This window comes from Balaenoptera acutorostrata, chromosome X, assembly GCF_949987535.1.
Source record: "Balaenoptera acutorostrata chromosome X, mBalAcu1.1, whole genome shotgun sequence".
In the NCBI taxonomy this organism is placed as follows: Eukaryota; Metazoa; Chordata; class Mammalia; order Artiodactyla; family Balaenopteridae; genus Balaenoptera; species Balaenoptera acutorostrata.
The window spans coordinates 11,635,476-11,650,312 of NC_080085.1; the positions used below are offsets into that span (position 1 = coordinate 11,635,476).

At 38.4% G+C, this 14,837-nt stretch overlaps 1 protein-coding gene and 1 long non-coding RNA gene across 3 annotated transcripts in view; both read right to left on the reverse strand.

The window, feature by feature from the left end:
- Nucleotides 1–14,837, reverse strand: part of LOC103015032 (uncharacterized) — a 161,513-nt gene that overhangs the window by 107,727 nt on the left and 38,949 nt on the right. The gene's annotated exons all lie outside the window — the stretch shown is intronic.
- Nucleotides 1,361–1,836, reverse strand: LOC103018862 (cytochrome b-c1 complex subunit 7-like). Its single transcript, XM_057537557.1, has one exon. It carries the CDS (start codon nt 1,804–1,806, stop codon nt 1,471–1,473), a length of 336 nt encoding a protein of 111 aa, XP_057393540.1. The 5' UTR covers nt 1,807–1,836; the 3' UTR covers nt 1,361–1,470.

Consider the following 14,837-nt stretch of genomic DNA (forward strand, 5'->3'; position numbering starts at 1 on the left):
GAAGCCAATCAGGATTCTTCCCTTTCTAGTAGTAATCATGTCATTATGTGGATCTGACCTCTAGAGAAGGCTTTCCCATCTGCATTGCCCCAACTTTCGGTCACTGCTCAACTGTTTCCTGAAGATCTAGTGCTACATATGGTGCCGTATAAGCCACCATACCCTTGTGAAGCTTTCTAAAAGGCAAATAGCATATGAATTAAATATCCTCTTGACTCTAAAAAGAACAAATACTTACAGTAAAAACTAGTCCTGCATAGATAAGCTGATATGGTCATACTGGTTGTCATAAGAACTATTTCAGATGTTTAGATGTATAAGAGTGATTAAAATTTGCTGTGTGTGTATGGAAGATAAGTTGTAAGTGTGTGCCCATTGAGGACATGTGACTGGCTGGTCAGATAGTATAAATACTAATGCAAAGGCCAAGGCAAGAGGAGGACTTGCTAGCAGGATAGTGCCAGCAGGAAGGCAGAACAAACAGCTCAGAAACAAAACAGTAGGAATTCCCTGGTGGTGCAGTGGTTAAGAATCGGCCTGCCAATACAGGGGACACGGGTTCGATCTCTGGTCTGGGAAGATCCCACATGCCACGGAGCAACTAAGCCCTTGCGCCACAACTGCTGAGCCTGCGCTCTAGAGCCCGTGAGACACAACTACTGAGCCTGGGTGCCTAGAGCCCATGCTCCACAACAAGAGAAGCCACCATAAGGAGAAGCCCATGCACCACAACAAAGAGTAGCCCTCGCTCACTGCAACTAGAGAAAGCCCGCATGCAGCAACGAAGACCCAACGCAGCCAAAAAAAAAAAAAAAAAAAGAAAAAAAGAAACAAAACAGTGCCTGGCATAAAAATGGGACTCGCTAATGCAAGACCTCTTTCCTACATTACTTCATTACCTACCTCCTCCAACTAAACCCCTCACCCCTAGTCAATTGAACATGGCCTGCCCTTGGGTTTACTCTCAACAACCAGATAAGTCATGGTCATATGACTTCAACTGCAAGCATATTTATCCCCCATTACACTGAGATGTCAGGTTTATGTGGTGAGTTTGACATAAACTCACCCCAACACCAGAATTCATGTTACTCTTCTAGAAATCTTTCATAAAGATGTAATAGATGACCAATATTCTGATTTATTTACAAAAACATGAATTGCAGCCTTACTTATAGTTGCAGAACAAAGGAAACACTTTAACAATGGAGAAAGGGTTAACTAAGTTATGAAGCACGCATATTCTGGGATATTATGCAGCCATTTACATTCCTGTATTTAAAGTCCATAAAGACAAAGAAATATATGATTACAATATACATTAGGTTTTTCTTTTTTTTAATAATTATAATAGAGATTTATTTAAAGTAATACATTTACAGCCCAGATAGTTCTACATTGTACATTTTAGGTTTAACCAGCTTCATAAAAATACTTTAGGATAGCCGCATCCAGATTTAGACTACATGATTATTTCTTTGCCCATTCTTCTCTCTCTTTTCTTTCCTGAATAACCTCTTTCAGATATGGTTCAAGGTAGAATTTATCCTCCTCATATTTTGTCCACTGCTCTTTAGGCAAGATCTGCTGCCTCATGGTCAGGTCCAGTGCTCTCTTAATGCGAAACACCCTGTCATTATAAAGGTTCTCAGGAAGCCTTCTTATGGCTTCTTTTACATCGTCATTCTCATATACTGTATCATCTCGCATTAAGCCCAGTTTATTGAACCCGGCAGCATTGTAATACCATTTTCGAATACCCTCCAGCCACTTGCTTGACGCTGCAACGGCAGGCCTACTCACCATTTTAACCCGAGACAGAAGCGTTGCCTGCTGGGTAAGTCTTATACATTAGGTTTTGTTATAAGATTACAGAATGACTTGCACAACATAATTCTGATTTTATTAAAACTTACATATATATGCATTGACACAAAGGTGAAAACTAAAAGGAAAAATATCAAAAAATTAATATTAATCATATCCAGCTATTGGATTTATGGGTCACTTGCATTATAATCTTATTTTTTTTATGGATTCCAGATGTTCTTTCCTAAGCACATACTGCTTTTATAAGCAGAACAAATACATTGTAATTAAAACAATTTTAATTTTTATTGACAATTCATGTGAGAAACTGTTAGGTTAGGAAGTAGTGCTTTGGGACAACATTTCACAGGGAGAGTACCAAGGTACAGTTGCAAAAGCTGCAGAGCTGATCAGATCTACAGCAGCCATGGCCAACCCATAGCTAATGACTTGTGAGCAAGAAAAAAATGTTTATTCCTATAAATTACTGTAAATGAGAGTTGTTTGTTATTGCAAGAAAGCTAAGTCAGAAGATAATGTTTGAAAGTTTCATGACCCTGTTAGTTGTTCTCTTTACTATGAATCTTCTCCTAATAAAATTCATATAATGCTAGACTGGAACACTTTGGGGTTTGTTTTCCTTTCTAATTTTTCAGATGAGTAAGCTGAGGCTCAAACATGTAAAATAACTAACCGAAAGGCACAGTGATTTAATTACAAAACCAGGATTGGAGGTTTCTTTGTCTAGAGTCTCTTCACTATTTTTCTAGTGGATGGGGCAACTGAGAGATTATTGGGGAGATCCTGTATGCTGGTGCCCCAAGTACCATCCACCTAGGTCCAGTTTTTTGTTTTTTGTTTTTTAACCATAGTATTACTGAACAGTTCAATTTCTGTCCTCTCTGTTGTAGATTACAGACCTGGAATCAGAAGCATGTAATAAAAGCTGGGCAGAATCTATATATGAAAAAATTTAGGAACTTATTAAAAGTCACTAAAGGACACCAAACAATTGTTTATGGCTAGAAAATCAAAACAATGTAGATATACCACTTCTCTTCAAAGTGGTCTATGGAATCAATGGAAGTTCAATGAAAATCACAACAGAGTCTAATTCAAAAATTTATATGGAAGAGAAAGGAGTCTCTTTCTCCTTTCTGTATGTACATTCATGAAGAAAAATAGGGTGAGCTTATTTACTATGGGAGATATTACTATATAATAAAGTGAAAGGGTATGGTAATTAGGACAGTGCAGAATTCATACAGGGATAGAAAAAAATAGACCAATGATACAGGAGTGCCCAGAAACAGATACAAGGAGAGCATTTCAGATCAGTGGAGAATGGATGGGCTTCTCAATAAACAGTGGTCTGACTAATTAATTAATTAATCTATAAAGAAAAAAAATGGATCCTAATTACAGATCATCCACACAATTAGTTCCAGGTAGTTTAAAAACTTAAGTGAGGAAAGCAAAACTTTAAAATTTCTAGAAGAAAAATAGGAGACTATCTTTATGAGCTTTGGGTGGAAAGGAGTTTCATAAACTACATATAAAAGTATAAGCTATTAATGAAACAAACAATTGATAAATGTGATTACATTAAAAAAATAAAGAACTTTTGGGCTTCCCTGGTGGCGCAGTGGATAAGAATCCGCCTGCCAATGCAGGCGACATGGGTTCGAGCCCTGGTCCAGGAAGATCCCACATGCCGCGGAGCAACTAAGCCCGTGCACCACAACTACTAAGCCTGCACTCTAGAGCCCGCGACTCACAACTACTGAGCCCGTGTGCCACAACTACTGAAGCCCGCGTGCCTAGAGCCCGTACTCTGCAACAAGAGAAGCCACCGCAACGAGAAGCCCACACACCACAACAAAGATTAGCCCCCACTCGCCGCAACTAGAGAAAGCCCACGTGCAGCGACGAAGACCCAACGCAGCCAAAAATAAAAAAATAAAATAATAAATAAATTTATTTTAAAAAATTAAGAACTTTTGGTGATCAAAATATGCTATAAAGAAACTGAAAATATAAGCCACAAACTAGGAGGAAATATTTGCAACTTATATCATTAACAAAGAATTATTATCCAAAATACATTAAGAAATTATAAAAATTCATTTAAAGATCCATATAAAGATATAAAAATCTGTATAAGTCCATATAAAGATAAGCAAACTAAGGAAAAATGATCAAAGGACATTTACAGAAAGAGGAAACCTCAATGACCAATAAACTTAGAAAAACATGCTTGATCTCATTACACGTTGGGGAAATTTTAAGGAAAACTACAATGAGATGTCTTTGCAGTCCACCAGTGCTATGGACTGAACTGTGTCTCCCCCAAAATGTATATGTTGATGTCACCCAATGTGACTGTATTTGGAGTAAGGAATTAATAAAGATTAAATGACATCATTACGGTAGGACCCTAATCCCATAGGATTAGTGTTCTTATAAGAAAAGACACAGAGAGAGCTCTCTCTCTCTCTCTCCCCTCCACCCCTCTCTGCCAAGTGAGGACAGAGTGAGAAGATGGCCATCTGCAAGCCAGGAAGAGAGCCCTCATTAGAACCCAACTATGCTGGTAACCTGACCTTGGACTTTCAGGCTCTAGAATTGTGAGAAAATAAGTTTTTGTTGCTTAAGCCACCCAGGCTATGGTATTTTGTTATGGCAGCCCAAGCTTACTAAGACAATCAGATAGGCAAAACATTTTAAAGCCTGACAATACCAAGTGGTATGCATATGAGTGAGGGGGAATCTTATAGATTCCTAGTGGAATTAGAAATAAGTACTTTGAAAAAATTTGGCACTATTCATTAATTTTTAAAATAGTGTAACCTCCAACCCAGATATTCTACTTCCTGCTATTACCCTAGAGAATCTCTTCTATGTGCACATAGGAAACATAAACAAAAATGTTTTTAGCCACATTGTTATAACAGAAAAAAGCACAAACAAAACAAAAACCAAGAACAGCAACAACACTAAAAATAATATAAATGCCTGTTTTAGGAGAAAGGTTAAGAACATTCTGGAATAATAATAAAATGGAACACTCCACAGTAGAGTAAATTAACAACCTAGTACTAAATTCATCAACATGGGTTAAACATAGAAACATAACACTGAATAAAAAAGCAAATGGTAGAGGAATACTATTTATAAGAATTTTAAAAAACAGTTTAACTAAACTCTTTGCATTTTAAGAATGCATGTGTATGTCCACATGTGCCACAGAAATCTTAAAGAGAATCAGTATAATAACACAATGCTAAATGTGGATAATGACTACCCTGGAAGAATAAGAGAGGAGTCAAGAAAGGACAAAGAGAGGGCTTCAAATTTTGGATATGTTACATTTCTTAGCTTGGTGATTGGTACACGGGAGCTTATTTTATTACTATTTTATAGGATACACATACTCATTTGTATTCACCAGATATTTTATAATAAATGACAAAATTAAAATTATTGACAAGTGTATTCTGGCAATTAATGTGATTTTCTTAATTAATGGGTACATATCCTTAAGTTCTAGATCGTACTGGAGAAATATAACTAAAGAAACAAGGTACATGACTCATGACAGAATTTAAATCTGACTAATTGGAACTAATTGCTGAGAGGCACACTGTGATTTGCTCAATTTTATCATTAAGTTCAGGGAATGAGAAACCACCCTGAAAAATCAATGAAACAGCATCTCAAAATGTACCTTGCCTGATTATGCAATGATTATGTTTAGCTTCAATTAATTATGACAATTAAGTAGTTCTTACTCTAGTGGTAGCATTAACTCATTACATTAATTTGTTAGCAGAAGAATTAGCTTGTGACCTGAAAGGGGAATGGCTTTTTCTGATACATTGGCATTTGAAAAAATGATTAATATGCCTCTTTTGAAGGGACATATACGTAGACTCTTTCTGTGAAACATTTTTTATTAAGTGAGTCTTACTTTCATATCAGCTAATATTACACACTATTAAATATTATATAATATAAAATATATTAACCCTGGAGGGAAAAAAGTAATGATGAATTCTGTTTCAGAATTCTATACTGAACACATAGCCTCCCCCTCCTTAATAAAATCTTTAGAAATGATAGCAAAGATATGATAAATTAATGACTGCATCATCAATCACATAAACAAAAAGAAGAACGTTGGCAAACCAGAACTCTGAGAAAGTTCTGAAAGGTAGAAAACCAAGAGAACTGTACTGAAAAAGGAGATGGCAGACCCAAATGTTTGGAAGTGAGGTCCATATCAAAAGGAGAGAACAACACTAAGAACTCTTCCCTCCTGGGTGTCCATGATCCCAGGAGCAGAAAGGGGCTGGCTCCTGCATGTTGGTTAGTGTAGGGCAGCAGCAAGAGTAGTCAGGGATATTCCTGCATGAACTGAGCCATACACTAGCAAAGGGGAATGCCTATCAATGTCTTGTGGGATCTTGAATCGAAGAATAAAGTCATATCCCTGAGAGGGACAGGGAAACCAATCATAGAGGATAAGCTGCTGAGGTTCAGTGCCTGGCAGTTCAGCTGTCCATCCACTAGTCTTACTTCAAATGCATTGAAAATAGAAATCACTGTAGCATCTCTTGTCTATCCAGAGATTTTGATTACAAAGTTGAGTATACAAGCCCAAATTTCTACACATTTAACGAAAGCCAATTATGAAGGGGAGACGAGACCCAGCAAACGAAAGAATTTCCAACCAAGGAAACAGGATAAGAGGAGCAAATGGAACAGGGTTTTAAAATAAGCTTAATTTGTATCCTTAGAGAGTAAAAGGGATTTGTACCTATGAAGAGAAACAAGTGTTGTCAATTATAGTCTTAGATATTAAAAATAATAATTAGAAAATAAAAAGCTCAACAGGATAACTGCATAGCAGATTCAGAAATTCCAATATCCTTAAATATTTCTGGAAAGAGAAAATAGAGATAATGGAAGTACAACTCAATATGTTAGGATTTCCCAATGGTAAATAGAAAGAATAAAGACTGACCCAACCACTTGCTGAGCAAAATAAATTGAACAATACTCGGTGCCACACACACAGACACAGACACAGAAACACATACACACACACTTGTTTGGCTTCACTGTGCGTGGGGCACATGAACTTAGGTTCAACAACAGAAGGAGACAGTGGGGTTCAAGAAGCAATGCTGGGGTTTCCCTGGTGGCACAGTGGTTGGGAATCCGCCTGCCAATGCAGGGGACACGGGTTCGAGCCCTCGTCCGGGAAGATCCCACACGCCGCAGAGCAACTAAGCCCGTGAACCATAACTACTGAGCCTGCGCTCTAGAGCCCACGAGCCACAACTACTGAGCCCGTGTGCCACAACTACTGAAGCCCGTGAGCCTAGAGCCTGTGCTCCGCAACAAGAGAAGCCACTGCAGTGAGAAGCCCGTGCACCTCAACGAAGAGTAGTCCCCGGGGGCTCACCGCAACTACAGAAAGCCCGCGCGCAGCAATGAAGACCCAACGCAGCCACAAACAATAAATAAATAAAATAAAGTAAATAAATTTATTAAAAAAAAAAGAAGCAACGCTAAGCAGAGAAATTAGTAAGACTTCCTGTTAAATCAAAATTAGCACTAATTATAAATTTTAAAAACATGTCCCATAATACATCTCCACACCAAGGGGATGACAGAGATAGAAGGTAAATCTAAGCATGCTAATTATTTTGCTTTATTCGGAGAAGGATCTGTATACTGATTTACTTTAGTTTGGAGGAGGGCAAACCATCAAAGAGCCAGAAAGAAAAAAAAGAGCAGCAAAAAAGTAGCTACAGTGCCAAAAAAAGAGATGGCTATAGTACATAATAGACTAAATATATTAGTATTAAAAATAAATGAGTCTATAAACTACAATCCAGATAAATAAACACACGAATAAAATATATCAGGCAAAATGTCACAGAATGAAAGGATTCAAAAAAAAAAAAAAACAGAGAAGAGTTCTGTTCAGGCAATGGCCGAGTCACTTGTATCCAACTATCAATCCCATAGATAACAATTAAAAACTGGAAATACAATTTTAAGATAAACTATTTTAAAAGTGTGGTGAATGAATAAAGCTGGAAGAAATGAGACAGAAGTTGACCCTTGAAAGAAAACTGCACTGGGTTAAATTTACATTTATATGACTTTTTGCCTGAGGGCACTCCAGCCAGCCCAGCAAGGGGCTGCTAAATCTCCAGCAGAAAGCCACAGTCTTACTGCTTGAGGAATTCAAAGATAGACAGAGTTCTAAACTACTAGAGCAGTGGGAAAGTAAGTAGGCTTATCGTAAAGGAGGGAGCCATAGAAGGGGAGACTGGAAATCTGATATTAACTCCACCCAAATACTGTGTAAGTAAGATTCCAAGAGTCCTAGGGAAAGCCAAGATCTGCAAAGCTAGAAGAACTGAGCGGGTTCAGCTGCCGCCTACTGCCAAAAAGAGTTTTGAATTTGAATCCAGACAAACTGTTAAAGTAAGTTCATGTGCCCGACGCATAGTCAGGCCAAACAAACGGAAACGTCCGAGTTTGTAGAAGAGAAAGGCCATGCAAGGAGAGGGTTAGCTCATGCCCTGAAAAGCCCTGAGCTCCCTGACGGCTTTCGGCAAAGCACTTTTAAAAGCCAGGTTGGTCTGCGTCTTTATTTCTGTCCTGCCCGTAGGTTCATCAGAACCAATTTTTTTTTAGATTCCATATATATGTGTTAGCATACGGTATTTGTTTTTCTCTTTCTGACTCACTTCACTCTGTATGACAGAGTCTAGGTCCATCCACCTCACTACAAATAACTCAATTTCGTTTCTTTTTATGGCTGAGTAATATTCCATTGTATATATGTGCCACAGCTTCTTTATCCATTCATCTGTTGATGGACACTTAGGTTGCTACCATGTCCTGGCTATTGTAAGTAGTGCTGCAATGAACATTGTGGTACATGACTCTTTTTGAATTATGGTTTTCTCAGGGTATATGCCCAGTAGTGGGATTGCTGGGTCATATGGTAGTTTTATTTTTAGTTTTTTAAGGAACCTCCATACTGTTCTCCATAGGGGCAGGACAGGAATAAAGACGCAGACGTAGAGAATGGACTTGAGGACATGGGGAGGGGGAAGGGTAAGCTGGGATGAAGTGAGACAGTGGCACTGACATATATACACTACCAAAGGAAAAATAGATAGCTAGTGGGAAGCAGCCGCATAGCACAGGGAGATCAGCTCTGTGACCACCTAGGGGGGTGGGACGGGGAGGGTGGGAGGGAGATGCAAGAGGGAGGGGATATGGGGATATAAGTATATGTATAGCTGATTCACTTTGTTATACAGCAGAAACTAACACAACAATGTAAAGCAATTATACTCCAATAAAGATGTTAAAAAAATATTAATCTCAAACCAGCAAAATAATATGTAGTGGGTCAACCTGATCTCTGACATCAAAATAAATCTTGCATGGACCCCATAGTAAAAAAAAAAGCCAGGTTGGCGAGGGTGGTGTCACAGGGTCTGTGATCAGCTTGTGCACAATTCTCTGATTGGCTGATGGTGCAGCAGCAGGGTGGTGTCACAGGGGTTCACATTATCAGTCCTTAGGCTCTAGGAGGCCTGGGGATATGTGCTCACGGTCATCAAGTAGTTAACATCTTCCATTTGTTGGAGAGGGGGGATTTTTACACCTGCAAAACAACTCAGGAAATGTGCATCAAATACTATTATCTAGGTACCTCAGAGAAGAGCTAAAGCAGAGGATATGGGGAAGGCCTGTCCCAGGAGGGCCCCCATGGGGTCTTGCTCGGTTACAAAATTAATTGCCTATTAGAATAAAAATCATCCCTTTTCAATGGAAGGTGATGTAATCTAAAATCTCTACAATATTTTTTTCTAAATTTGGTGACATATTTAAACTCATGTATCTAAGAAGCTCAGTGAACCCTATACAGGATAAATACAAAGAAAGCCATACCTAGGCACATCAGCGTCAAACTGCTGAAAACCAAAGATAAAAAGAAAATCTTGAAGGCAGCCAAAGAGAAATAGTACATTTAACACACTGCAATGATTCAATTAATGACTGATCTTATATCAGAAACAATGGAGGCTAGAAGACATAGAATGGAAATCTCTAAAGCCATAAAAGAAAAAAGTAAATCAATGCAGAATTCTATTTAAACATCCACTAAAAATGAAGGCTATTTTCCCTCCTTCCTTCCTTCCTGCCTTCCTTCCTTAAAAATTCAGTCCAAAAGCCATGCAAGGTAATTGCCTGCAAGGGTGGCGCTGGAACCCTGTAGGGGCGAGAAGGACAATTATACGGAGGAGGAGTGGTAGCTCAGATTGCCTGTGTCAGACCCCAAGTAAGTTAAGAAAGGTGTCTGGATGGGAGCAGAGGTTTTGATGGGAAGGTTGGTTACATACTAGAAAATTGATCCTATAAGTAAATATACTGAAGATAATTGGAGTCAGGTTTCTCACTGCTGGATAAAAGAGGTATTAATATATAGGGAGAAATTTAGAATATACTTTATTGTATTATGTTGGAATCAGAGGTATCAGTGTGAATTCAAAAATCTATATAATCAGTAGAAATAAGCATGTATAGTACCTAGATCTTGGTTTTTAAATACTATTTTCCAATAAAATGAACCAGAACTCCTTAGAGAAAAGGCCAATTCAAGGTCAGGACAGGGAAATACAAGATTAGCTTGAAATATCTCACTCACCAGAAAGTAACAACTACTCAAAAAAATTTACCAGATATTCCAAAAGGATACAGGTAGCTGTTTAAGGAGGCTCATATTAGTAAAATCTAGAGCAATTTGAGCATGAAAATAAAGAGATTAATGGATAACTTACTTAATAAACTAAGAGTCTATGAGTCTATACTAATGAAAAAAAAACAGATAAATAAATTAATGATGGGGAAGAAAAAAACCCTTCCTTACAGAAAAACGCCAACCAATAAACAGAGAATGATGGAATTAGAAAACCACCAATGGATGCTTAAACTAATGGGTAAACATCTGATGAGGAAGAGTATTGACCCCATATTTACTCATTGATTACAATGGGGAGAAGCGTAACTGCACAGTGGAGAGCCTGGAAGACTCCACCTTAATCAAGTGATCAAAGTTAACACTACTTATACTGGGGCAAACCAAACTCATGTGGTTTCTGACATCATACACTGAGAAGGACACGATATCACTTCTGTGGTGTTCCTGCCAATAACGAATAATCTGGAATTTAGTCATGAGGAAACATGGAGAGGAGCATCCTCCATGATTGTTGGCCTGCCTCTTCAACAATGTCAAGAGGCTCGGGGATATAGAGATCTGGAAAGAGACGCTTTCACTCTTTTTAACAATGACAAAAGGATGGGAAAACTGCGAATTCATGAGTTTCGTGAACCATAGGGAAGCTGTTTTCATAACAACGTTGATCCAATATCCATGAGAAGCAAGCCCTCATTTATCTGGGGTAGACCCAACTGCACACCAGTAAGAAGAATGCAACCAGGGTAGTTTGCAGATTTGCAGAGGGTGAGACTGAACCCTCTTCAAAGTTCTTCTCCACACTCACCACCAGGTGCATACAAAACAGATTAAGGAAAGTACTAAGAAAATGTCCTTGGGACTTCCCTGGTGGTGCAGTGGTTGGGAATCCGCCTGCCAATGCAGGGGACACGGGTTCGATCCCTGGTCCGGAAGATCCCACATGCCGTGGAGCAACTAAGCCCGTGCACCACAACTACTGAGCCTGCGCTCTAGAGCCCGTGAGCCGCAACTACTGAGCCCGCGTGCCACAACTACTGAAGCCTGCACGCCTAGAGCCCATGCTCCACAACAAGAGAAGCCACCACAGTGAGAAGCCCGCGCACCACAGCGAAGAGTAGACCCCGCTCACCGCAACTAGAGAAAGCCCGCGCACAGCAACGAAGACCCAACACAGCCAAAAATAAATTTAAAAATAAATAACAACTGGTGGTGCAGTGGTTAAGAATCTGCCTGCCAATGCAGGGGACATGGGTTCAAGCCCTGGTCTGGGAAGATCCCACATGCCGTGGAGCGACTAAGCCTGTGAGCCACAACTACTGAGGCTGCGTGTCTGGAGCCTGTGCTCCGCAACGGGAGAGGCCGCGACAGTGAGAGGCCCGCGCACCGCGATGAAGAGTGGCCCCCGCTTGCCGCAACTGGAGAAAGCCCTCGCACAGAAATGAAGACCCAACACAGCTAAAAATAAATATAAATAAATAAATAAATTAAAGAAACGTTTAAAAAGAAAATGTCCTTTGTGGAGTAGACGAGGGGATGGAACAGCCAAAGCTGAGCGGGGCACAGACCCTTCTCCTCTATCTTCTCTATAGAATGAAATCCTGTCATAAAAGTTATAGAACTGCCATAAAAGTCCAGTTAGTTTTTTTAAAGTGAAATTTGTATTGAAATATAATGTTATCTTTAACCATTAACTTGTTGATGGACATTTTTGGTTGCTTCCATGTCCTGGCTATTGTAAATAGCGCTGCAATGAACATTGGGGTGCATATATCTTTTCTAATTATAGTTTTCTCTGTATATATGCCCAGGAGTGGGATTGCAGGATCATATGGTAACTTTATTTTTAGTTTTTGAAGGAATGGATAAAGAAGATGTGGTACATATATACAATGGAATATTACCCAGCCATAAAAGAAAATGAAATAATGCCATTTGCACCAACATGGATGGCCCTAGAGATTATCATACTAAGTGAAGTAAACCAGACAAAGACAAATATCATATGATATTGCTCATATGTGGAATCTAAAAAAAAAAAAGATACAAAATGAATTTATCTATAAAACAGAAATAGACCCACAGACATAGAAAACAAACTTATGTTTACCGAAGGGGAAAGGGAGGGGAGGGATAAATGAGGAGGTTAGGATTAACATACACACACCACTATATATAAAATAGATAACCGACAAGGACCTACACAGGGAACTATACTCAATATTTTATAATAACCTATAAGGGAAAAGAATCTGAAAAAGAATATGTATATATATATATATATATATATATACACATATATATATATATGTATATATATATAGCTGAATCACTGTGCTGTACACCTGAAACTAACATGATGTTGTAGACCAACTATATTTCAATTAAAAAAAATATGTCATACAGGAAAGTACATGAATAAGAGTACAACTTAATGCATTTTAATAAGACAAAAGCACCCGTGTAACCAGCATCCATATAAAAAAACCCCACAAAAACAAAAACAGAACATTAACCCCCTCAAGAATCCTGCACCCCCATGCATTGTCCCAGTCACTTCTCCCTCAATACAACAACTACCCTGACTTCTAGCACCATATATACGTTCTGCTCAATTTTGACCTTTAAATAAATGGAATTATGTAGTTTGGACAAACATACAGTTAGTTTTAACATGCCAAGAAAATAAAGAGAATAGACCATAAAATAAGCTTCAAATGCCAAATCCTTATTAACAATGTCTCTTGGATGGGGTAGTATTAGACAGTCAGCCGAAGACGACCAGTGATTACCAGAAAAGTGGGTCTTATCTGTGTTGACAGCTCTGTTTTCAATCTTAATGACCTAAGTTTACAGCTAGAATCTTCATTAGAAAATATACACCCATTAAAAAGTAGCTTGAAAACCTTGGAAAAGTTATGATATGCATTGCTAATGTTTAGCTGTCATAAATGTCGAAGGGGAAGCTGGGGACTTACTGAAAAGGCACAAAAAAGAAGGTGGTAAGTGCAAAATTCCAGCACAGGAATGCCGAAACCTCTCAGGTTGGGAAGAGTGGTCCTTTAGAGCAGCGTTTTCTCAGCCTATGAAGTTTTCCGTTTGTTTTATCTGTGGTAGTTACCAGGATTGTTTAGGAATATGATAGGGCTGCACTTTCCTGCCTCCTTGAAGCAGCCATGTAACTTGTTTCAGCCAATAAAGTGACAGCAGAAGTAACCTGTGTCATTTCCAGTTGTCAGCCTTAAAAGCCAGTGATTGGCCACAGTCCTATCCCTCTGCTGTAGTGATTACAAAGCAAGTGCTGAGTGAACACCACGAGCAGAAACCCCATAAGTGAGAAATAATTTTTACGTTCATGAAGCCACTGAGAGTTTGGGGCTGTTTGTTACTGCAGCATATCAATACTGATAGAGTATTGGTTTCCCTCTCTTGAAATGATATACTTGAAATGAATACTTTTCCTTTGAAAGAGAAGTATTTGAGATTATCTTGAGTTCACAGTGATATTTGCATATGATATCTGTCTGTATGACAAGTAGTGGAAATCAGATGAGCACACTCAATAGTGACTCCAATCATCACTTATGTACAAAGCTCCCAAGGAGCTTATCAGTATCATAAAGTTTCAAACTGTTTCCATTCTGAGTCAAATATTATTTAATTTAATTTAATGTAATAATGAACTGATGGGTAAGGCAGGACTTATAAAGCACACTGATGTTGAAACACTGGTTAGTGAAGAGCATAGAAAGGATAACAGTTCTGTGGGTGAGCCTAAAGATGACCTCCATCAGAGCCATGAGCTGCATCCATTTGGTCCAAATTCTCAATTTGCACATGAAGATTACTCTAGGACTCCCAAAGACAGTGTGAAAGATTAAGTGGTGAAAATTATATAACTGTCACTTTTCATTCATTGAAAATGAAGACCCTCCACACCTGCCAGGTATTGTTTGCACACTTACAATTGCAAAGAGCAGTGGTTACTTCTACTTGATGTCACTTAGCAACAAACCTCCAAATTATACAAATAAGCCAAGTGGGTGTTTAAATAAAAGATGCAAGAATTCTAAATATCATGCCATCCAAATGATTCTTACCAATTTTAAATACCACAGCACATTGTTCAATATTAATCCATGGTTTGTCTATTCAATTGCCAAATTAAATATTTATATAACTTTTGAATTTAATTTGTTAATAAATTATACATTTTTGTTTAAAAACTTAT